This window comes from Lissotriton helveticus, chromosome 3_1, assembly GCF_964261635.1.
Source record: "Lissotriton helveticus chromosome 3_1, aLisHel1.1, whole genome shotgun sequence".
Classification (NCBI taxonomy): domain Eukaryota; kingdom Metazoa; phylum Chordata; class Amphibia; order Caudata; family Salamandridae; genus Lissotriton; species Lissotriton helveticus.
Genome location: NC_136061.1, coordinates 344,536,813 through 344,562,860, shown reverse-complemented (window position 1 = coordinate 344,562,860; position 26,048 = coordinate 344,536,813). Strand labels below are relative to the sequence as shown.

Genomic DNA, 26,048 nt, shown 5'->3' with positions numbered 1-26,048 from the left:
CTATTTCATAGCCCTCCAATAAGTCGATCAGTTTGTTACTGAATAAGGTAAAGTCGATCGTTGACAAAACCATGCCACTCATGTATGTGAGAGCTGTTGTCAATCTGCCTACTGTTTCAGACTTTAAGATTGTGAATCCCAACGTAGTCAGTTGTTTTGAGATTGATGAGTTGGGCTCTGCCCGGGTTTTTTGTCTAGAGATGTGAGTATATAAATAGTCATCATTTAGGTTTAAATTAAAGTCGCCTGATAGAATCAGCAAGCTTTGGGAATTTGATTTCTGGAGTGTTTTTATAAGTTCAGTAAGCACGGCCAGTTTCTCTTTTTTTTCCGTTCGATCAGGGTGAATGTAAATGTTTATTAATAACAATTGGTGGCGGGGTTTTATAGAGATCTTGGTTACCTGCACCCAGTTTAGTCCCACGTCCTGTTTTTCCGGCTCCCAATTGTATTTCTGCGAGATGTAAGTGGATAGCCCACCACTGGGGCGCCCAAAATTGGATGTTCTATCGGCAAGGATGTGAAATTCGGTGAAGCCAGGAATGGCGGGGTATGCCAGGTTCCAGGTCTCTTGTAGTAGTAGAATGTCATGTTTGTTAAAAAACAATTGAGTATCACTGTCTTGATCCATACTACTAAATCCATGAGTATTCCAACTGCAGATGCCTATTTTAGGCATTTTAACCCCATCCTTGAATACAAGTTTTGGCCGTGTACTTTGATTTAAAAGTTCATTTTTCTTAGGTATACTTTTGATTTAAGGCTAACAGGATCCATGATCAGTCCTGGGTTTGGGACCCGCCTGGACAAGATTGCGTTTGGAATATATCGTTACCACAGTTCTCTTGGGCTAGTGTAGCCGAGAGGGCACCATGAAGACACGAGGTTTGCTTGTGGTTGGTTCTGTCCTCACTGCTTGTATTCTGCAAACTTTTTACAAGCGGGAAGGGATATCTCTTGCGTGTATGTTGTGTAATGATAATTCCCCAGTGTTCGAATGATCTTTTGTTTGCAAAGATTCTTGCGGCTATCTTCTTGGTGGCCCAGGTTGTAACCGAAACTTCGATGTTTGTATGATCTTTTTTTTGACCGAACACAACTGAGACAAGGTCTTGAGAGGAACAAGTCCAAATAATTTCAGTAAGTTTCCTCTGTTTAGAAGGTCATGCAAGCCCTTTGACTCATATTCGGGGGTAAATGTTAGCATTGGTTCTAGATCTGGTATCAAGTTTTTCAATAATTCTTGCGGTCATGTGATAGAGTGATTGGGGTTATTCACTGGATGCTTTTTAGATCTCGGCTAGTAACGCGCTGAAAGTGCGTTCTTGCCAGAGAACTATAGTCGGCGTCTCAGCAGTCTGAGAACGACGAAGTGAGACAAGACCTGGCCGCGCGCAGCGTTTCCCCATAGGATAACGTTGTGCGCGCGGCCAGGTCTTGTCTCCACAGCATGGCATGGCAGACCGGATCGCGCCGCGCGCCTCTCTGGAATGCAGGGGGAGTCTGCAGAGAGTCGTGCGGCGCTGATAAACAGGCGGACGTCGGAGACTGAGATTGCGGTAGGGGCGGAGGCAGAGGGCTGGAGCCGGCAGGCTGTCCGCGAACAGTTTTTGCCGAGTTGCTGGTTACCAGTCTCGGCGCTCCAATTGACTTAGAGGGGCGCGCGGCGCTGTTATACAACATACAGCCGAGGTGATCTTTTTTTGTTACCGGGACACTCTTTGACGCCCTTTCACCGTGAGTCCGCTCCGCTTACAGACAGTTTTTGCCGAGTTGCCGGTTACCAGTCTCGGCGCTCCAATTGACTTCCCCGCACACTAACGACTGCAGCTGGTACAGCACGATACTCCTCGGCTCTGCGGGTCCGCTCCACTCCTCGCGTTGACAACTGCAGCTGGGATAACACACTACTCTGTGTGAACGTCCTCCGCAGGTAAACCCCTCCTATCTCCGTCCTCCGTCCTCAGCTCCACGGTCCGCTCCGTTCCCCCCTTCCCGGGCCCTTCCCGGGCCCTTCCCGCACCTCTTTGTTATTCCAGCCATGAGGACCTTAAGAACACGCTCCTCATGCAGTACGGGGTGGGTGGGGGCCTTTCACCACCGGGACACTCCGAGCATTCGAATTCTGGACACAACTCACCACTCAATATAATCACATGTTGTAATACTTACACCATGAGAATAATCACAAACAAGATGCATTCAAGACCAGTCATTCCCAGGACTTTCCACATCAGGACATTTAACATCTTCAAACCTTCACAGCGTCAGACTACTGAAAACCAACAACCCACTGCACCACAACCATCACAGCCTTCAAAAACCGAGAACCCCCGGACACTCATGTCAACTCGGTACTCACCATCAGACTTGTGGCAGTGAAACATTTCCACCTTGAGCTCCAGTGCTCTCATTGCAGTGCCTTGCACAAGCTGCATATTCAAACCTGAATGTGTCCACGGCGCCTAAAGGCATGCCAGTTTGGAGTGAGTGCCATATACAAGAAAATATACTCCGAAACAAACATACACACTCGGATGGATATACACACACACAGGCTTGAAACGCTTTTCTTCATAAGTATGCAATGAGACTCACAAAGGGTGTGAAAAAAGCGCAGGCACAATTGTGTGCACACTTTTTGTAAACATTCATCCTCATACGTACAAACATGCTCTCCATAGTATAGGAGCTACCCAGTATCACACTACCACATGCGCACACATTTACACTTCAGTATTGTACAGACATCCCCACAATCTTTACTACTGTGCATTTTTTGTTGCCCTATGTACTAGTATGCATTAAACTGTTGTGCGCAAAATCCACAATGAACATATGTTCTGTGGTTGGGTTAGAACCCCTCATATCAACTCAAATTCTCCTACAAGCATGTGACCGCACAAGCACAACACATGCACTTGTGATAACAGCCGCTGTTGTAGTGGACTCGCAGCGCTATGAGAACTGACCGGGTGACACAGTGAGAGGAGTAGCCAGAGCTCAGCCACGTGACCTGCAGGTTGTGTCCCGGTGTCGGCAGCGAGCAGGTCACATGACAAGATGTCTCAATAAATGAAGATTGAAGATTCGGTTGTGCCAGTGGAGTCTCTGCAGGTGATGACTGGCCTGCCTGTAGTGCAGCGTCGTGCTTTTCCTAGGTCTATGCAGTGGTGCACTTTTATTTCACAAACCGGCAAGATTCCCTTGCAACTGCTTGTTTGCCTGAAAAATGATGTTATTAACTTGAGTTACCTTTAAAACTTTTTTTTTTTTTAATTAAGCCCTCATTCACAAATAAGTCATTTTTTAGGTCTCGGCTAGAAGCGCGCGAAGCATGCCCACCTGTTTATTTTAATTTTTAAAACAAGTCTGTGTCCGACCGAGCGGGCTCCCTGCGCGTGGCGTGTTTGTAGCGAATGTTAGATTTTAAAGGCAGCTCTTCATTACGGAAGCCGTGTAGAGCTGGCGTTTTAAAAGCTACTTAACCCCAGACATCCCGGAATCTTACTCTGTATCCGAGCGGAGTTATTGAAAGGGCTGCGCACGACTCTCCTCCCAGGAGTTTCTGGGTGAGTTGCGTTTGTTTGCACCCCATGCTGGCTCCCACACACCTTGCAGCTTTGCCTTCGGAGCTGGGAGTGACTGCATCGCGGGTTTCCAATTGTGGGGGATATTGAGTCTGGGTGGAAGGTTTCCATTACCGCCGTCAGTCTCTGGGACTCCTGCTATAAATAGCCGCGACCGCGGCGCACGGGCGGGCAGTTTACTGTGTGAGGAGAGGCGCCCCCCGGAGCAGCCCCTGAACAGTAGAACTGGTGAGGCTTGCTAGCCTTAATCTAACAGGAGCCAAGATGCGTCAAGACCCACACTACAGCAGCCTTAAACAGACTCTGCTACTGCCATACACACACTACCACGCACCTGGAAATCACACTTAAAGGACCGCCCCCGCGCCATCTCACCTGATGCAGTCACGCATCCTGCTCCCAAGCATACTACTAAATCTGCAATAATTACAATAATAAAGCTGCGAATTGTATATGGCACCTCATAATGCGGTACTGGTGTTTCGAAATATAGAACAGACTTTGTTTGGCATTACAGGATGTAAAAGTATTCAATGTATCGTTCTCGGGAGGATACAACACTGAATTGACTGTCTGTCTGCCTATCTTCCTGACTGTGTGTATATATCTGTTTGTCTATCTATCTATCTATCTATCTATCTATCTATCTATCTATCTATCTATCTATCTATCTATCTATCTACCAATCTATCTATCTGCTTCACTACAATGTGCTACACTCTGCCTACCCATGTGCAAGGGTGGCCTTGAGGTGTCATGGGGAGGTGGAACAAGCCAGCCCTCTCAAGGTGCCGGGGCCACACTAACAATAGAAGTGCTCTCGCTGTGAACAGCAGCATTCGAGGCTCTGCACTCTTCTGAAAATGTCTGTGTGTTTTTAGGTCTCGGCTAGAAGCGCGCGAAGCGCGTTCCCTATACCAATTACAAATTAAAGAAAAAAAAATTATGCAAAGCATTGTCATTTACAATGCAGGTAACTCAAACTTTAATGCTGCGAGACCTATTGCATTGCAAATGCTTTTTTGTTTTTTTGGTCACGTTTTGTGTTGAACCCTTGTCGCTGGAGCCCCTTGCGGGAGAAAGGGTTAATGGTGGCTTATGGTTGTTTTTGGGTTCAATAACCGGGTGTGATTGCACTGTACAATTGTGGTTTTGCCCATTTTTAGTTATTAAAATCCGGGTGATGTTCCTTTGTGGGACACGGGTTCCTGGTTTGTGTTGCATTATTCCCGGTTGGGCCGTTGTTTTTTGTTTGGTACACTGCCTGTCATTCCCGATTTTGGTTATTTTGATCGGGGTCAAATCGAGTGGGTGTGAGTTTGGCCAATTCCTCGTTGGGTCCTACATGATGTTGTGACTCCTTTTAGGTTAATTGTTAGTTGCTCCGAGGGACATGTTTTTTCGAGCGGGTCACTCCCAGCTATTGGTCTAGTTCCTTGTACGGGAGTCTGATTAGTATTTGGAGTCGGTTTAAAGGTTTTCACCATTGATGTTGATTCCGGGGCAAGTTGTGAGGGTGAGTTTATGTTGGTACGAGCAGTCCTTTCTGAGTCTTGCTCAGTCCTTCTGAGGATGGTTGGCCTGTGCCGCAAGACTGTGCCCACAGTTTGGAATGTTTCATTGAAGTTTTTGCCTGGATGAGGGATTGTTCTTCCGACAAAATAGTGACAGTGTTGAAAGAGGTGTTTGCTGATCCATTTGCTCTTGGCTGATTGATCGAAGTTTTTGAAAAGAAGTTGTCGATGGTGAACCCTTGTTTACCTTTTAATTTGGACCTAGCTTTCCTTGCTCTTTTCCTTTGTTTTTTTGTAAGGTTGTCGGGTTGCGGGGGTTCAGGATCGACCATACCTTTGAGCGAATGGACGATCGAGATCGAGGAAGCTTTATTCTGCGACTTTCGGTGGGGTGGCGGGCAAGGATCCCCGTTCCCATCTGGACTCTCGCATAATGGAGGTTGAAGGGTTGGAGCACTTGGTTTCCCCGTGTTATAATTTTCTCCCGATGGAACTAGATTTATCATCTGGTTGTTTCCTTTTTTTACTGCTCCCAAAATATCTTTGAGTATTGCAGGGAGTGTGGCCAGTTTCTCGATGATGCGCCCACAGTCGCAACTGGACAATGGGCTTGTAAGGCCTTTGTCAGTAAAAGCCTGTTTTGCCAGGGCGGTATCCGAGGATTGTTTGCTTGTCAAGAGAGTGATAATTGTGTCCGTTTTAGAACTGATTTGGGCAATGTGGTCTGCAATGACGTTTATCAAGTCTATTTGGACCTCCATCTTATCGGATTGGTAGTTGAGAGCCTTTATAGCTTGGTCCAAAGTGCTAATCAGAGTGTTCCCCCAGGACCCGGAAGGCGGTTCGTTGGAGCTGATCTTAATCTGCTCCTCCCGTTGGGAGGTCGAATTTGTCGAAGAAATTGATATAGGAGACTGTGTTGATTTTTTTTTGGTAGATGCTGCGAGTTCCCGAGGTGTCGTCGATTAAGATTCTATGAGTCGTGCTAGAGGCAACCTCATTATGGGGCATAGACACCACTGGATTTAGATTTCGTTCCTCGGCCAGTTGGTCATAGACCAAATTTAGATCTAGATTTAACTTTTGTGACTGATGGCTTGGGGCCGAGACCAGTGTCGCATTGACCAAATTAGGAAGATTAAATCCAGGTGAGTGGTCAATCTGGTCATCTTGCCTTATAAGCCCCTGGATTGGTTGCGTTTTTAAACGTCCATCCCCATGATTGGTTTTAGCCTTGTTGTGATCAAGAGCATGATTGTTATAGCCCATTATCGATTTATTATTGAAATCATTGAAAAAGATTTCTAAAGAGTCTTGACCAGAAGAAATGGGTGAGGGCAAAACAAGTTTTTTACCCGGGCTTGTTTGATTTGCTTTTGGAGAGCTACAATTATGAATCATTGTCTGTACGAGATCTGTTTTTTTTGTGAGAGACTTGAATGGTTGCTCAATTAATGGAACCGGTTTAGATTGGATGAAAGATTCTGAAGTTTGGTTTAAGGCCGTTGATGAATTGCCACAATTTGGGGTTCCTGGGTGGCTGGAGTTTGTCTTTTTGGCCGGTTGGATGGGACTTGGTAGGTTCCTGAATTCCCTTGTTGTTGCCAACATTGCCGATACAGGGTCTTTTAAAAAGAAAAATGTGTTGATCTTTTGCTGATTTCCTCGTAACCGGCTGGGGCTAACCGGGGGTGAGGGCGGACGTACTGTCTCGCTTGTCCCCTCTCCGTCGCACACCCCCTCCTGCAAAACGACTAGGGGCGAAGTTGCTTGAGCTTGTTTTGATGCGTCTGACTTCTTGATCTTTTTGCTGCGTGATGCTTTGTTTGTTGTAGCCTGTCATTTGGTATCTGAACGCATGTTTGTCCTTCACAGTAATGTATTGGAATTGGAGCTGGAGAAAAAGCTGAATGGCCTGCTGGTTAAGGCAAGGATGAGCCGAGGTGGGGCACTGAGGGGGGCGGTTGGTTCGGACGAGCGGTGCACTCAGGGGGTACCTTGAGCCAAAACGGGCCTAGTCAGCTTGACCTTGGCTGCCCCCCCCCCCGGGCTCTTACTTAGCGGCTGCCTCTAATGGAAACCGCGCTCGTGCTTTGTCCCTACCCTGCCCTTCACTTCCACTCACTTGCCTCTCAGCCTCTCGATGGCAGGCCAGGAAAGGTTCGAGAAAAGGTCCAAGAAAGGTCCAAGAGGAGGAGGGTTTCCCGGGAGGCGGGGCGTTGCTAATGCTGGCCCTGGGCCATAGAACACAGCAAAGCAGCCGACTGTAGCAAGCAACGAGCAAGCAACGAGTTGCAAGGTGAAGCGCAATAGCCAATTTACTGGGCTGCCTCCTGCGAACCACCGGACACCAAACACCAAACGGTGGGCTCCTCGCCCCTTGAACTCACCGACCACACCTCTCCTTCCTCCTCGGTGGCTCTGAGCTGCCCGGAGCGTCCGGACGTTATGCAGGGGCAGGGGCAAGGTCCAAGGTCTCGGCTTCTCGGCCTCCCGGCCTCCCGGCCTCCCGTCTGCGCGGCTGAAGGAGAGCTGGAGAGCTGAAAATCAAAGTGCGGGGGGCTAGGGCTGGGGCTGAGGCTGGATACCCCCGAGAAAACCCCAAAGAAGCCTCTCACTGCAGCTCCCACCGCGCCTCCTGCTCGCTCGGTGTCTGTGTCTGCTCTGTTCTGCTTCGATAAAGCCGCGCGCACGCTCACCACCTAGCGGCAAAGAACTCAGGTTCACCGGCTTGAAGGAACCTTGGCCAGTTAATATCATGTGCAGCACATTTTTTGCATTTTTCTTGCTCTAGTTTTGGAGCGTAGTTTTCCAAACCTTCCTTCGTGCATTCAAAAATGGATCCCTTTGAACTTGCTTAAAATGCCTGCTGCGCTTTACTTTGTCCACCTTCAGGCCTCTAACCCTTGCCCAGCCCTTATCGCTTCTCACAGATCCTTTAAATTATACAGACTTGCTGGTCTTCCCATCAGTTTGACTGACTTATCCTCTAGTCAGCTTGACTAAACCAACCAAGCTAAAGGCTCTTTTTTTGCCCCCATCTGCCCTAAACCAAATTTAACAGATTTTGCCTTAAGGGACCCTGTTTTGCAAAGTGACCCAAAAACACAGTCCCTTCTCTTTAAAACAAGAAGACCGGGTTGGTATTTTGCACCATCCTTGAGGCAAGACTGCCCTTCACCCAGCACAGACACCAGAAGAACTTAACAGCTGCTGACTTGCCAATCTGATGACTGGACAGCGGAGACAGTTCACTGAAAGCACTTTAAATTCATTGTCTTAAACCTGATTCGGCCAATTCAGCTACTAACTGGTGTCTCGCTGCACCCTGGCCCTTAAAACATGCCAGTTCTTCCTTCTTATACTCCCAACTAGGTTTTTTCTGTCTTCCCTGCCAAATATGCTGCAGGCAGGGAGCAGAAATAAGTATGATGGGAGCCTTGCCAGTGGTGGTGTCACAGTTAACAACCTTTGCAGCTCCATTGGCCCCATATCCGTTACAGCAGAACTGATGTGGCAACTTTCCTTATTCCATTTGCAGCCCTCAGGCTTCATTAATATCCAACACCTATTGTGCAGTCATTCAGTTCACGAGCAGTGGTAGGCCCTACGTGCACTCATTTGGCAGATGATGACCACCAGCCACATCCAATCCTTTTAATTCCACATTCTATTTGCCTGCCCCCGCCGTCCATCCTCTGGTATTATCCTGGGTGGAAGACCACTTGCCTCTTGTCCCCTTCCTTGTATCCCTGGGAGAGCATCAAGGGCCTCTTCCTTCTCTGTGTCTGCCTGCCAGTGCTGCACTAGTCACCTCCTGTTTCTCCATCGACCTCAGTGGTCTGAGCTACAGCTTCTCGTCCCTCCTCCCAAACTGCTGGGATGAGAGTGCTCTGGCTGTGTCCGCTTCCACTGGAGTCCTGTGGGCAACATCTACACCCCTAAATTCTGCCTCTGCGGCACCTCAATGCTATTGCCGCAGGGATGCTCACTTGCCATGCTGTTGCGGCCCTGAACCCCGTCCTCCCATGTACCTGCATCACCAACTTAGGGCCTGATTTAGATCAAAGGTGACAAGTTACACCTTCACAACGGTGACGAATATCCCTCCACTGAAATATAATCCCATTATATCCTATGGGATTTACATTTTGGCGGGCGGGAAATCCATCACTGCTGTGATGGGTTAACCCGTCTGCCGACATCTAAATCAGGCCGTTAGCTTCTCTGGGCATCTGAGAACATCCATGTTCATCCCCCACTTACTCACTTTGCCCTCTATGACCCCATCCATAGACAGGGATTACTCGATAAGGGTAGTTGTCCAGGTCTTGAAGCCCCTTAGTTTGACGTGTCTCTCTTTCCCACCTCGGCTTTTCCCCCAACTCACTTAACCTGCTCTTTCCCACCATTAGAAGAAAGTTACAGGCCAACATGGCCTTGGGAGCAATGTAGATGGTGCCTCGTTGCCTTCTAAGAGAACGTTGTGTCCACGCAGCATCTTATGTACATCAGAAATTCTCGTGCAGGAGGGGGCGGACGTCCTCAGGGGGAGCCCAATTCCCGTCTACGGCAGAAAGTAAATGGTTGGCCCGATGTATGGATCATTTCCTAATTTCCAACTATGCTAAGCAGTGTTGCCTCCCACCACCAAACAACACCAAGAATAGGAAGGGGAGGATAATTAAATCTTTGCTGCCCCTAGAAAACCCTCTGATCCTGCAGGGTGGCATGAGTACAGAAGTAGAATTTCTTCTAGGCAAGTATGACGATCGATGTGTGTCACTTAGTCCTGCTTCCAATGGTTCCAGGAAAAATAGGAGGCTACCTTATCTCCTCTCAAGGGATTGTTTGTGTTTCAGATCGGAAACCCAACATCTTTTTGGAATGGACTTCATAAGCTAATTTTGTTGTAGCTAGTCAAGAAATCTCCTTTCTTTGCAGCTCAGTCCGTCTGTGATTCCTTCTTTAGTTTGTGCTGACAGAACCAGCTATCCTTACCATAACCTTTACACTAATCTAACTCTCACAAAGGATTAATGGACTTTAAGATGACACATCATTCAAAGAATACATTAGTTTGGAAAAGTCTTCTTACCCATTTTCATTGTGCATTACTATAGCCTTCCAGATCACCGTAGCAGATTATACCGGCCATTAAAGGACTTCTCCAGCGATAAAGGCCCGAGCAGACTTTAATGCTGGTATAGCCCAGCTATGGAGACCTATAAGGCTATTAGAACATTCTGCCACTAGAGGGCATACTGTTCTAACAAATAAAACAAAGGCCTCCTGGAGCAGAGGGGATTCGGCTCCGTGAGACCTTTCTTCACAGCAGCCGCTGTGAAGGACAACATTGGAATGTTGGAGGTCAGGAGTCTACCGGGCAGAGCACCCCATTGTTTTCAATTGAGCTCCCAACATTCCAATGTTCTAATTTGAAATATTTCAAAAATAGCTTCAGTTGCATGTAATGGGTGCAACAATGGAGTGTGCTGTAATCTAATGTGGAAAATGCCCAGTCTACCAGCTGCAGCCAAGCCTCAGCGACCAGGCCTCCGCTGGCTTAGGGCCGCATCACGTGCTACATTAGCACGGCTGAAGAGCAGAGGATTGCTACAACCTACTTGGGTGACCTCACTCTCACCGTCATCTGTCTAAATACAAGTCTGGATCACAGTGGGAAGCATGGAGATGGCTATTCTGTAAGTTTCTAAACTGAGCAGAAGCTGCATGCTGCTTTTTTAACTGGTGACATCACTGTACTTTCCTCAGTGGAAACCCCACAATTATCCTCTGTTCCTTGGTGTGGATAGATAGAAATTTCAACTGCTCCATACAGCTCACAAGTATTTCTCAGAATTGTAATCAGGATAAAAGTTTTGGAAAGCATTGTTTTTTCTTGCAAGTTTCCAAGAATTTCGATGCACTCCTAGAACACAGCCCTTGTACAGTGGTTCCTCACCTTTTGACTTCAGTGCACCGCCACTTTATCATTATTGGAATTCAGGGAACCCCACTGAGTAATTACAGGAAGACAGGGACCCGGCCTAAGCATTTTCGATAATTTGAACTGCAAAACATTAGAGACACAGGCATTAATCAAACAAATACATAAATAATGAAATATTTTGTTTAATTCACACACCAATATCTAAAATGTAATTTTAATGGGAAGGTTGGAGCTTTTCTAAATTCAATTGAGGCCACTGATCGTCCATACTGTATTCTGTGTGATGCACGTACACTGCTCCCTTGAATCAATTGGAAGCTACTAACTTAATTTTTAGCCTTCAGTTTCAAATTCTTTCACATTTGCTAAATGTTGTAAAATTTTCTATAGGTCATTTTGCTTCTCTATTTATATACACTTTGTTAATCTGTTGATGTTATTTCATTTTCTAAGCAGTTGCAGACCCTCTAAGTAGGCTTTGCAGACCCCCACAGGTCCCTGGACCACAGGTTAAGAACCACTATCCTAGAAATATTTCCAAAGTAGCCTTATGTTCCAAAGTAATTTTTCCACTTTAGGCTGTTCTAGTAAGGACACATGCCTCCACTCACAGGTCATTATATTGTATACCTCAACCCGCATTCACTCAGATGGACACTTGCAAAGACTGTGCGAGTGTACAGTACAAGGAGGGCTTTTCACCCTATAAATATCTACTTATTTGGCAAGTGGCTTAGAATGAGTCAACAAGAATGAGTCGACCCCAGCAGGCCCTTTGAATTTGATGCTGGCTTTGTGGCGCAAGTTGTTTCACTGATATTTGTCATTTAAATTTTTCCCCAGGCAGAGTAATCAAGCTGGAGGAGCAGAAACTCGACTTGGAGAAGCAGATGAAATCTCTGAACAAGCAGATGAAGGTAAGTGAAGGTGAGAAGGAGGAACGCTCTTCGCCATCTTTCTCCTTGCACTAGCTGCTGCTGGTGGGCGGTTCTTTCCCCTTGTCCAAGGAATTCCCTGCACTGGGACGAGCCCCACATGTCCTGCTCTTGCCGACCCCTAACAATGGACCATGGGCAAGGCTTCTACAGCTTGACCCTATAGGACAATAACACTTTCACTGCCATCCCACTTAGGCTTCCTGTTTGCTGCTCAGATCCTCCCACATCAGACCTATCCTTTTCCCTCCTTCATATCAATGTCTTGACTTTTTCTCAAAACAGCCAACTCCAGTTTCCTCAGTAAACCTTAAATCAGATGCACATAACTTAACTAGTTGGAAGGCTTAACTGTTAGCTGATTTTGTATATCTTAACATGTCAGTAATCCTTAAGAATGTGATACCACAAAGGGTGGACGCGGTCGGTCCATATCTATGTCAGTACAACAAAACCTATGTTAAGCTACATCATATTTTGCCTATTGCACACACATTCATTTCTAAGTTTGAAAGCTAATCAGTAATTCTGCAACCTCCTTCATCCAAACTCATTTAGAAGCTGGACCACCTATTGTAACAGAGCACGTCCCACTGTTTACCACCACCACCACCTCCTGCTCCTATGGTCTTTTGGAACATTTGCTGCATCCGAAAATGTGTGCACTATCATCAGTTATCTATAAAACACTCAAGTTGTTTTCAGCTAATATGTATGTAAGTTCTTAGTCTGTCTTGCATCCCTCTTAAGACAAGCACACTTATCTGCACAGTCTGTGTCCATGACTCACAAGCTTCAACTACATCAACCATTCCCCAAACTCCCCAGCAACCTTTTAGTCACGCACCTCCTGGCCATGCATGCCTGCCCTACCTAGTCTGCACCCAGTCTGGACAAGGGTTGCAACCCAAGCTATAAGTACAAGTAAATAAGACTTATTGGGTGATGAATAAATTGATGCAGGACTTGGAAAGGCTGGCTCTACAAACACCTCCGTTTAAGCTCCAGGGTGTCCATCGGGTCTGGAAACAGAATAAGATGGATGTGCATATACAGGGTGTATGAGAGTATAATGTGTCTAACTGTTGAGGAATTTTTGAGGTGTGGATGACTGACACATTTGTTTGTGACGTAAAGTGCCTGATGGTAATTACGGTACTGATTGGGAGCCAAAGAGTGAGGTAAATGGAGAGAAATTACAGTTCCAATGCCAGTTTGCAAATAACAGTCCCGCGGTGGTGTACTGATCCTTATTCCTTTTGTTATATATTTTGACACTGCAAGTCAGAGTGGGTTATTGTAGTCCAGATAGGAGTTGATCGTGGTTTGGTAATGATAGGGCGGGAAAAGCAGAGCAGGTGATGGAGTGCATGGCCGGACTGGGAACACAAACCAGCCCTGGCAATTCTGCTAACCGGCCCGGGGAGGGGGCTATTGAGAAGCAGCACGGCTGGCGCTTTTGTTACAGGAGGCCGATATTGCAGTACTGCTGCAAAACCGGCCCCCAGTAACAAAACTGGCCCCCACACTTACGGCCCAACGGGAAAATGCCCGGTGCCCGCTACGTCCAGTCCGGCCCTGATGGAATGTACTGTTCACAGATTTGATTTGATTGCACAAGGTCATTTTGAGTCTGGTTCTAAGTTATTCAACATGTGCTATGTTTGGTTGGGTAATCTAGAATGAAAGCAGCTGTTTGATTGACCTTTAATGTGGTAGTTGCATTTGGAGTTAAGAAATCGTTCTGTTTTGCAACCATTGAGTTTTAGGAGCTCTGTCAACCTTGATTCACTGGTGGATGGGGTCATATCTAAGGCTTGAGATGAGCAGCTAGTGAGATGGATCGCAACTTTGTTCAAAAGTTGGCAGGTCTCCATAAGCCAATAATTAAAACAAAAATGTGGGCTCGTGGAAGAGCCAGGCTTATACCAATCTCACACTATACATCTTACTCTGACCCAAATCTAAAGCTGTACCAATAGCAACACCCAATTCTTGAAGGCTTCTCATGGCCCTCCTGCCCAGTGTTGCAACTTTGGTTTTGCGGGGAACAGTAGAGCAGAACTTCAAAAATTAAGATTCCCTTTGTTTTTACAATGATGCTGAAATCATTTGTTGAGAATTAAATCACAATGTTTGTGTCATCCATGCAATAGATAGGCCTATAAAGTGTTTAGAGATTTCCAGACAAGTCTTGGTGGTCCAGATATATTTTCCTCTCATGGGAAGACAGAACTCCAGGGCTCTCCTGGATAATGGATTACTGTTGTCAGATCACCTCACAGGTGCCACACCTCAGGTTATTGCCTCTCATCACTCATGTTTAAGTATACTAGGGTTTCTGTTTAACCTAACTAACTTTCTATGGAGACATCTTGACACCGGCACTTTGCCCAAAGCACTCTTGGATATGAAATTTACAACAGTCTCACAATAAAGCAGAGAGCAAGAGGGTTCGGAGGGACTAGTGATGAGAACAAACCAGAGGTTTTGAGAAGCACGTAACACAAGCCCTTGAACTTAAAACTATCATGACTCTGTGCGCCTCGCCGCCCCGGACACAGACTCCTCCCTCTATTCTGCAATCCAGCTCTTATGATCCCTTTTCTACCTCATATCTCCATGCCAGGAGGACGCGGAGGAGTGGAAGTTCTTCCAGGCTGACCTGCAGACTGCGGTGGTAGTCGCCAATGATATAAAGAATGAGGCCCAACAGGAGTTGCGTACTGTACGGCGACGGCTGCAGGAAGAGGAGGAGAGAAGTGCCCGGCTACAGAAGGAGCTAGAGGAGGTGCGCGGATGCAGGTCGGTTTGTGTTCTTTTGAGTTATTCTCGTTCTATTTTCTATGTGCAACTGCTCTCCATGTCTCCTCGCATGCTTGCGCTCAACGCATGGTCTGTAGCCTAAATGTTGATAACATGGCGTCCTGTCTGTCTTTAATAGCTGCTTTACTCTTTGTGCGGCCATAGAGTTTCAGAGATTTTGGACAATTTAATCAGGCCATTTTCATAGATGGCACATAATTCTAGGGGCACCGGATACCTTGGTTCCTGAGGGTTTATAACATCTTTATTTTGAGACCTGCTATATTACAGCTGCTCACCCGGATTAAGGAAGCCCTTTCACGCCCTCTCTTTTAGGGTCGTGCCGGCTCCTGTTCAGTTGAAGGTATCTTTTTCTCTGTTTGTTAGGCTACATGTCATTGCATCCTTATTGAATTTATTTCCGTAATTCTTCTGTTTTGAACATAAGAATATGTAGTAAGGAGGCCTATTCCGCCATTGTATGATGTATTGTAGCTTAAGTAGGATGGGGAGCAGTGGTTAGGGTGCAGGTTGGATGAGATCTTATCAACGTGTAGCCCATCCCCTCTACTTATTTTAGTAATCAGGAGCCAATTATCCCTTACTTTTTAACTGCAGCTCAAAATATTTCCTGTACAGTTGATTGACTACAAATGATGGAAGAAGTGCTGTTAACATCTTGTAAAAAACTTAGTATACAATTTGTATAAGCATATTATAGTGGCGCCTCACAAAAGTGTTTTAGAATGAGCTACTTTGCCGTAGCTACCCATTATAGATGACTCTTTTGTTGTTGTTGCAAGACTTGAGTTGCTGCCAAAGGATTTGCACCCTAAGTATGGTTAAGATTAACATTGTGGAATTGTTAAATTGCTGTTGCGTGGTATTGTCTCTGCCTCTCCGTCTGTTGAAAGCCTTTGTGGCTGGGTGCAGGACTTCTGCTTGATGTTCTACCCAGGAACTACCCACGAAGCTATGCAGGTAGAGAACAGCGTTTGCACATCTGCACAGCAATAATGGAAAAGTTGTTATCCGTGAAATAAAACATCACATAAAGCGAGATAGCCTCATGGCCTTAAATGATGCATAGAGTATGCGCTGTCTGATTGGGAATTCAGCGGTGGACTGAACTAATGCTGGTATGTAGGAGCATATCCAGACACATTCTAAACACATCTGACTTATGACTTTTTCTGTACCAGACATGCATGAAATCGGCTAACATTTTCAACTTGATACCAATTATAGATTGATATTTTATGAAAACCCTTCCCATTTCCTGGTATGCGAAGGAAATTCCTTATTGTTTTTGTCAAACTTTTAATGATTCCTTCAGCTATTGGTGCCTCATTTTGTCTTCGACCCAAAATCCACGATTCCCCAAATACCAACCCTATCTTCAGGTTGTGTTTTGCCTTGTAATGTGTGTGTGATGGGGTGAATTAACAATAAGTACTCTTTGGAACCCTCCATCCACACAGGGAGGAAGTGAATCAATAACAGATATAGAGAACGGCAAGTGATGATTTCTTGTTGCAGAATGAATCTGTTATAGATTTGCATGCTGTGCATGGGTTTGAAAGCAGGGTTATTCATCCACAAGGCAGAGGAGGATGCAACATGGTAGTAAACACATTCTTGAGAAATGCTTGTCTGGCTAGTGGATCATAGTTTGTTTGTTTATCGACGTTGTATTTGGGAAACGTATATCTTGAGGCCCCCGTTTGCAGCTTTGCATATAACGTGAAAGAGAATATTCGATGAAAATAAGTTTCTCATGCTTGAGTGTTCTATGAGTTGCAGTTGTCGACAAAATATTTGCATGTATTATTTGCCTACCAAATGTTGATTATATCGTAGGATAACTCGTGGAAGTTCAACGTTCACAAATGCTGCGTAGTCTTTCTCAGGTCTATACTCCTGCCCATCTAATACACAACTGCGCTCTCTAAGGTGTGTAATCATCTCTTAACTGCAGCTTAGGGTATCTTCAGGAAAACTGGTAATTTAGTGGTGTGATTTATATGAAACTGTGAGACCACTTTTATTGAAAATTTGGGGTACGCCTGTAAGGTTTTTCTTTCCTTTGTACATATATAAAAAGACAGGGTAAGTACCTCATTTAGTCTTCTCACTGCTGCTATAGAAATGAGGCACCCCATATGAATCTTAATGAAGCGTTTAGGTATAGATTAAAAAAACATATTAAATTCTATGTAAAGGCTTCTGCTTGAAGCTGGTAAAGTGTTTATGGGGAACATGTTGACGTAAGTCTTTTATGAAGCCTGAAATAACACAAATCCGATTTATAGATATATTTTCATTGTGTTTTAGTGCAGAGGTACCCAAATGGCAGTGTAGGCTCTTCCCCTCTTATATACACACAGTGCACATGTTAATATATTCTTCTCAGTGGCATGGAAAGGAGAAATGTTGCTCTTAGTATAACATCTTACACATCTCTTCCATTTTGAATACCATGTGTATGTTTTCTGGTTTCCTTCAGAATATAGTTATTGCTATTTTAATGAGTATCTCTATATCATAACTTGTTGAAAAAGCTAAACTGCCAAGTCAATGACTAGGCATCCCGAATGAGAGTCACCCATTCTATATTATAGATAGATTTTCTTTTATTAGGATTGTTTTCTATGCTGCTATTGAGAACTCCATAAAATGTTATCGTCTCTACCACATTGAAGTAAAAGGTGTCATTTTCATTGATATTTGTTTTTCTCACTACATATTGAGAAGAAGTGTGAGCACACCTTGATTCAGTTGAGCAATAGTGCAGGCTAGAGGGCTTGGCTGAAGGTACCTTGTTCCTAGGCACTTCATTTTCTTCTTCCGGTGTACCAAATAGACCTGTTTGGGGCTGTCCCATTCATGAAACAGTGTTTCTACACCTCGGATTATTTTCTTCTCACTCCTGAAATGTCCTTCGCAACTGACCATGTCTACAAGGTTGTTGTCTATACAAAGGACATGATCTGTCATCAAGCAGACGTCTCCTGTTTGGACAATGTCTTACAGAGTCTTCCTCGCCTGATATCTTTGAAGAGTTTCTTCACTCCCACTCAACAGGGCTCTTGCTCAATATAATACATGTAATACATGGTAGTGGTATTCTATCCTGATAAAATCAATATGCTGTGTAGGTGATTATGGAATTCTTTTAGGACCAAATCCCCATCTATGTGCAAGAGGTGGGCAAAGATTGTAATACATGGAAAAAACAAGAGGCAGTGCAAGGGAAATTTCAGGGTCAATCTCATTTGTTAATCACATACAATAATAGCGCTGTAAGGGGTGAATATAGCACACTTATATATCTGTTATCCGTGGTTTCTCTAGAGTCTCAAAACTAAAGGTTACCCAATTTTCTCAAAACCCTCACCACAAAAAATTGAGTTGAATTTCACTGTGTACTATTCACACAAGTACGTGAACTGAAAGGACACCTTATGGGCACACAGTGTATATATGTGGGTAAACATAAACTTTGATTGTTGACTAATCATGGACACACTTTCATCACATGCAAATGTTTTAATGGAAGGGAAAAAGGAGTAGGCCACAATCTCAACTCTTTACTGGTCCATTGGCAAGTGACTGGGGCGACCCCTTAGTCTGGTCTATCTGCTACTGTCACCTCCGGTATATACAAAACAAGAGAAAATGCAGGGATGCCACTTAGATATACAGACTTCAATATTAAAATTGGCAATGTGAGAGTCCATACATTCGTTAGGTAGCACTGTGAGGACAACTTAATAAGCATGTTTATATTAAGTGGGTCAGCATGCTTCACTATCTTATCACATGTTTGACAGAACTTAGAAGATCATAGCCTCGGGCATGTCTGCAACAATGCATGCCAAATGGAGCCTGAGACTCTTGCACATAAGTAGTGTAAGCCTCAGTCATCACATCCATCATCCTGCCAGTTGTGGCCTAAGTGTAGGTGCAGAGGAATGCCCATAGAGTCTGCCTGTAGCACTTGTCTTCATGAAAATATTCTGCTGTGATTGTAATCTTGATGAAGCCTGGTAAAAATTGAGTTTTCGGCTGCTACTACTCAAGTGACCGTACAACCCACTACTGACTCACCTCTTCATGACAATTTCTAGTTTCATATTATACAGTGTCTGAGTCATTCTACAGCAGGAATTGGTTCTAAGTGAGCTGCCTTCTCCCAGCATCACCGGTAAAAGGTGCCACGGTGCAGGGCATGGTTGACCAAAAAGTAGCTGCAGTTGGGGTGGCCGGGGCAAAGTAGGGCTGAGCGGGACAGAAGACATTGTACACAGGGGAATGAGAGCAGCAGATGGTGTTGAAAGAGGCTGAGCAGTGCAAGGTGCTCTGTTGAACTGGGATGCCCTTTGTTGCAGCTAGAACCATTTCCCTCTGTTGCTGAGCCTTCATTTAATTTTTTGAACCTCAGGATCTTCACAGTTTCTGAAGGCCCAACTTAAAGAAAAAAAATGTAAAGTTGCGTTTAGTAGTAGACCTTCAGATACCTTCTTGCCCTAGACTATCACCTTCACAAAATATACAACTACTGCTACCATGAATGCATTAATGGTAATATCACATAGTATTCTTGTTCTGTGGATGGCTGCTTCATTGTCGTGTTCCTTGTGTTTCAACTCTGCATGAACCGAACTACTCGAACTGTATCAACCACTAGATCCCTCAAAGCCCCTCAAGCCTCTGATCATTGATTGATTAGCCACACTTCCAGTGATTTAATATAATGCGAGCTCCAATCCAATTCTTGTTTCCTTCCTCCTTCTTATATTACAGACTTTGCCTTCAAACTGTGATGTCTAGTAAAGTTGCAGATTGTTTCAAGTTCTTTTTGAAGCCCAATTTAAACCCAGCAGTGTTATGTTGATAGTTGCTTATCAGCATGTTGCGAATTAATTCTCGTTTCCAGCCAATCAGTTGGCTACAAGCGATTGATTCTCTGCTTGCATGGACTTCCAGACTGTTTGTGAAAGCTCTTACTGAATTTGTCAATGGTAGCATATTTAATTGGTAATGGTTTCCACTTTTCATGAATTGCGGGCACTTCCTGTGTCTCTCACGCCCATAATGTAGTAATACATATTCTGAAAGTCTATAGTGGTAAAAAAAGTCACCTGTTTGAGGATAAGAAATTAAATCCTGTAAAGTTGTCAATAAATCTTTGGACCTGATGAACAAAAATATATTTTGGTATGCGTAAGTAACACTCTCCTGTTCAGTTTGCAGCACATCATTCCTCTCTGAGGAGCTCCATGACTGCCTTTTTTTATGGCTCGGGCTCTGCGTACACTGCGCAGCAGTGTCGCGCAGCTCCGAGTCCTATTCCGGGTGATTTGAAAATGTACCTTGAGATTCCACACGCTCGTGCGTGTGGATTTCCAAGGTCCATTCCCATTGGCCTTGGCGTGCGTGCTGTTTTTAAACAGAACACGCAATAGGCCATAGGCGGTCGCGTAGCTCTGCCTATGTCCTATTGGTGTCTGTTACGTGCACCAGAGGCCATATGTTTTGAATTATCGCGGCTTGACAGCCACGATAAATCAAAAAATATGCTGGCAGTGGCGCGCGCACCACTCGCCGTTTTGTTTTTACAATAGCAACTGCGAAAGCGATCGCTTTCACTGCTGCTTGTTCCACTTGCTACTGCCCAATCATTTCATATTTTTAAATTTTCAGATGGAATGAAATGGGTCTTTGCAATCATTCTACCGTTTCCTTTAGTTAACACAGACGTTTAGAGTACTGTTATTCTGTCTGTTATGTGCAGAACATCATATATATGTTTAGACAAATCAGGAGTACACTGAAAAGGACATCATTTTTTTTTAATAGGTTATAGATTCTCCACGCATTCTAATCCTCTGCTTGTTCTGACTTCTGGGTGTTGCAAAGTGTAGACAGTTGATGTAATTCGAGATTACTGCTGTTGGAGACATTTGTTGTTTGATCTTCGAGCCTTATCTTGTTTGTTCATGCAGGAATCGTGTATAATTTTATAATAGTCCTTCCCCACAACATTGCAGTTGAAGGAATTAAAACCATAGCATAGAAATTAGGCAGAAGTTTCACCAAAGAGTAAACGATGATCTCTGCAAAAACTAGAAAATAAATCGGACATTTCATTTATTAGTCAACTCAAGTGTTATATAAAGCACCAATCTAACCAGACCTGTCCCCTGGGATTCCCTCTTCTGCCTGCCAAGTCAGTTTAAATCTTAGACTTTTTGGTTAACTAGAAGCCTACCTGCTGAGCGTTCTACTTTTCCAGCTGTGCTCCTAAATGAAAATGACATATTCATTTGCCCAGCTGTTACCACTCTTGTTAATCAGTCTATAATTGAGGACTAGGGTACAGATGTCCAAAATTCCCTAATTGTGATTCTTACTGAATCACAATTTGGAAATCACTATTCCAAATGTAAGAAAGCTTACAAGTCTTAAATAACAATTCCTAGTGAGTCTTAAATTGACTTATCTCATGAATATAAATGAGGTAGGTTGTAAATTGTGGCCCTTTAGAAATGACAGCCATCATAAGGATGGTGGCCTGCTGGGGTCAGCAGGCCACTATGTCTGTAATTGCTTTTAAAGAAAGCAGCCCATTTTTCCTTTAAGGAAATGGGGATGTGTTTCAAAAACCGAAATAAAACGTTTAACTTTCAATTTTTGTGAGTAGGAAATGGCCCATTGGACGACTGCCTGCTCTTAAAAATATTTATTTTAATATACTCAAAGGGACCTTCCCATTTGCATATTGGTTACCATCTCCTTTGATGTACCGGTAAAATATTAATGTTTTGCAACCGGAATTTGGTTGCAAAATACTAATACGCCCCATTCAGATTTGATAATAGGAAGGCACTCCCTAAACAGGCATTTTCCAAATACTAAATCAGTATGAATTTGCAATTCTAAACTGCAATTCGATAACATGTTACAATATCAAAATTTGGAATTAAAACATATCAAAATGCTTTTTTTGCATTTGCAAATGGGCCGATTCTGTGAATTTGCCCGTTTGCGATTGCAAAACAGTTTTGTACTTGTGGTCCAAGGCAACTACATAATTAGAAAGATGATTTGATGTTTCCATTACTGAACAAACACAAATATGATGCTAACAATCTGGCCAGATTTACCACTTTCCTATCTCCTTAAGAAGAAGGTTGTGGGTCGACACCACAGTTTTTATATACATAATTGCATTCCCTTCTGCAGTCAAGGGAAGGCTAAGGCCCTGGTGGACTTTTCAAATTTATAGGTGAGGAATTTGCTGCATTGTATGGTATGCATAACTAGACTGCAATGCTCAGTGCTGTGAATCACGATATCTTATTGGACTTACTCCATGCTATAGCGCTACCGGCAAATGATATTCCTCGTTCCTTAATGGTATATTCAGAAGGTGAGACTGGTATCTTTTACATATGACAGGGTGACTGCTACGTGTTGCAGTATGGCAAGGATCACCTGTTTCACTGGGCATGTTTAATATCTATCTTTTACATCTTGTCTTGTTGTTCATTTAGAGTGATTGAGTGCATTACTTGATATCGCCTCTCCCTGCCCCCCATTCTCCCGATTCACAGTCCGCCCTCAAAAGGCGAGTCCCCTTTATGAATCAAGGTAAGTACATGTTAGGTCCTTATATTTTGTTGTGGTAGTCTTGTCCTGTAATGTGTGGTGGGCATTTGGAATGGTTACTGGGATTCTGTGGAATGTAATGGTTCAAAGCTTTTGTCAGTTGTAGGGATTCCCCCTACCACCATTGTTGAAGTGGGTTGTGCTAGTGAGTTTAGGGTAAGCATGGAATCTATTTTGAGTTTTACTGATGTCACAGAGCTTCCCGTTGGGTTAGTGGATTGTATGTCTTAATGGGTGGAAGTACGATTCATTCAGATACAGGTAGTGTATTTCAATTTCGCAGATGTGTTCCAAATGAAGTGGTGTTAGTCATTTGAGCAAAGGTTACATCCAAAGAGATGCAGGTGGTTTTAGCTGAGGCAGGAATAAAACACAAGGCTTACACTCTTTATCATCCACTGGGTAATGGGTTGCCAAAGAGGATTAACAGGCTGGTGAGTGATTGTATCAAAAGAGCAGTGTCGAGTGGTACAGATCTGGTTGATACTATTCGCTCTATGTTGTGGGCATATCACAATGCACCCCTCAGAGACACATGTATTGGATTTCAGAACATATTCAGAAAGGGTTGTACAGGGCAGGTACTCCAAGCATGGTTGTGCAAGTTGGTTAAGATAAAAATCAAAGAAGAAAAAAATACAGGACCATTGTAGGTGAAAATTTAATTTGTGTAAAGAAGGGTCATGAAAATAACAAAAACCAATATGACGCTTACAGGAGTGTGCAAGATTGGGCTTTCAAGAAGGGAAATTCTATGGATATCAATCTGCCGCTGAGTAAAGTGAGGAAGGGCGAGATGAGGTATGGAAGGATAGGATTTGGAGAATATCTAAGCATGGGGAAGTGCTGTGGGTCTGTAGAAAGGTCAATGGTGGAATTGTGAGAGAGTGGCGAAGGTTAAGAATGTTAGCGGTTCTTCTAGGGATCCATAATGATATTGGCTTGCTCAGACAAAAATTGTTATTCTGCCAATGAGCCCTGGCGATGGCAAAGAGGGACTTAGCAAGTGCTTGGGGGCATCAAGGGTCCAACTGAAGAGGAAATGGCAAGAAGGGATGGAATTTTACATGGGGGGAGAGAAAGTGGTCTATGAAGCTAGGTTTTGTTCAAAAAAGTTTTCAAAATCTGAGAACGGTAGAGGGAGTTCTATGGATTTCAGAACATTTCCACTGATATACCATTGAAATTGGTAGGGACACACATGAATCGACCAGGAGGAGAAGAAGGGGGATCAATGATATATATATATATATAGACAGTTTGCTGACCTTGGTTAATAGAAACTATGATAATGGCTATGGGTGAATATACAGGAATTATGTCACAGTGGAACTTCTGTAAATGTCATTGTACGATCATAGTTCACATGCTCTGTAGATAAAGGTTGTGTGCCTCCAGGCTTTGATTTTGAAATAAAATAAAAATATATATAACAAAAAAGAATGTTGGCTGTTCTGTGGCTTCTGTCTCCAGGGATGCAAGGTCAGAAGAAACAATGGTGATGAAACAAGTGGGCAAATATGTTTAAATTTTACCTGCTATTTTGAGGATTCCATCATGTGATTGTTCTCTTGTGGGGTATTATGCTCTTACAAGGCTTTCTTTAGGTTCTCCTACACATTTTCCTTTTCTTGTACTTTGGGGCATCGTGGGATTAATGAGTGTATGTCTGTTTTTTTCTGTAAAAGGGAAAGATGTTTATGTCCAAGTATTTTGTTTTTATGTTTAGTGATGGTCATCTGCAATGTTTGTGTATTTATATAAAATAGAAAGGATCAATGCTGTTCTTTGCAGTGTGTGGCCAGTTGTTACACGCCAACAGTGTGGCATGAATAAGTCTGCTTCACTTTACCTGTGTGCCTCATCTTTAACAGTACACTTCACAATCCTACAATGAGCACAATGCACTCTTCAGACATGCAGCAGGAATCTGCAACCCTGGGCGGAGCTGGCGTAGTGGGACTACGTGGAGGTTCAGGGAATTGGGAACTAATTCTGTGGAACTCTGCTCCGCCACCCGCCTCCATGCCCCCTATTAACAATTAGTTAGACATTAATGAAAACTGAAACAAAAAAACAGTTACCTGTACCGGGGCGTCCCCGGGTTGCCCTCCTCCTCCTCCTCTTCCTCGCCGTCTCTGTGTGACCATTGTGAAAACTGCGCATGCCAGCACATTTCTTGCGAGAAATGCACATGCGTGCGCATGCGCAGTTTTCACAATGATCACCCAGAGATGACGAGGAAGAGGAGGAGGGCAACCCGGGGACGCCACGGTACAGGTAAGTGTTTTTTGTTTTAGTTTTAATTAATGTCTAATTAATTGTTAATAGGGGGTGGAGGCGGGGGCTGGTCAACTCTGCTCCGCTGCAGAGTGCGCGGAGATTTGCCTACAACCTAAATGGTTGCATAAAAATCAATTTGACAAATGTATACACTTTTTGTGCTGCACATGCAAAGTAACCATGCTGGAGTTCAGCAGCTGAATGAGCAATACCGATGTTTTCAAATTGTGTTCTTACCTTGTCATTTTTGTTGTGCCTTCAAACACAGAGGTCAAATGTTAGGCTGCCTCATCAGAACAATGGCTGTTTATTCTTTTAAGAAGGAGATTGGAGTTTGCTTTTCTTTCTATGACTGCAAAGTTAGGGGACTTTGTAAAATGAACTATCTGACAATCTTGCTGGGGTACCGGGAGCGTTGAAAGGAAAGGCTGTAGGACGTCGGGTTTTTTTCTCGCATAGGGTAAAGTTTAAATAGCTGTCTAAAAAAACTACACATATTTAAAAATGCATCAGCGGTTCGGAAACCACAAATTAAACAAAGATTTTGGATTTCTAAAGTTTGATGGAAACAAACATTTTAATAGAATCAAAACAAATGAAGACCTGTTGCTTCATGATAAGCAAATGGTAAATATTTGCTGTAAATAGGTTTCCACACATTATCGTTTGTGAGCTACATAGTTTTATCAGTTAACCATCCCTGCTTATTTTCTTAGTTTTTGTTCTTCAAATACTTTATCGATGTACAAATGAAGTACATTGATGTAAAGTATGTGAAGAACAAAAACAAAGTTGTGAAACTTCAAGAGTAGGCTAAGAAAATAAGCAAGGATGTTTTTTTAATCAAACTTCATTGCTGCAAGCCATCCAAATTAATGGAAAAGTTTGAATTGAATTAATTGTTCTTCCAGTGTGTTTGTATTTATATTTAAAGACCCCGATAGTGCCTTATAGATATTTATCATGAAGTAATTACTGTTTCATCTTTCCTTCGACTCAGCATGAGGACAAATAGAGTTTTAATGAATTTTGGAGCCAAGCTATTTCTTCATTAACCCCTCCCGAGCTATGGTTCCCTTGTGCTCATGACGAGCTGAGCTCGTCATAATGGTTAGATCGCTCACACGCGGGGCTAATTCCCCTGCTGTGCGAGCGTTCTACAGAAACGGGTGTGGCCGTGACGAGCTCAGCTCGTCATGAGCACCCGACCACCGTGGCTCATGACGAGCTGAGCTCGTCACGAGCACAGGGGCGCTGTGCATGCCTCCCTCCCTCCAGCACAGTGGGGGAATCA

General features: G+C 43.9%; 1 protein-coding gene across 5 annotated transcripts in view; it reads left to right on the top strand.

Annotated features, from left to right (window-relative positions):
* Positions 1–26,048, top strand: part of SPECC1 (sperm antigen with calponin homology and coiled-coil domains 1) — a 1,365,024-nt gene that overhangs the window by 507,850 nt on the left and 831,126 nt on the right. For 4 of the 5 annotated variants that reach the window (XM_078679993.1, XM_078679994.1, XM_078679997.1 and 1 more), the window contains 2 exons: positions 11,901–11,974; positions 14,622–14,797. In XM_078679993.1, the coding sequence (XP_078536119.1) occupies positions 11,901–11,974; positions 14,622–14,797 (250 nt within the window). The remainder of the gene's footprint in view (positions 1–11,900; positions 11,975–14,621; positions 14,798–26,048) is intronic. The other variant, XM_078679995.1, reaches the window with a different exon arrangement.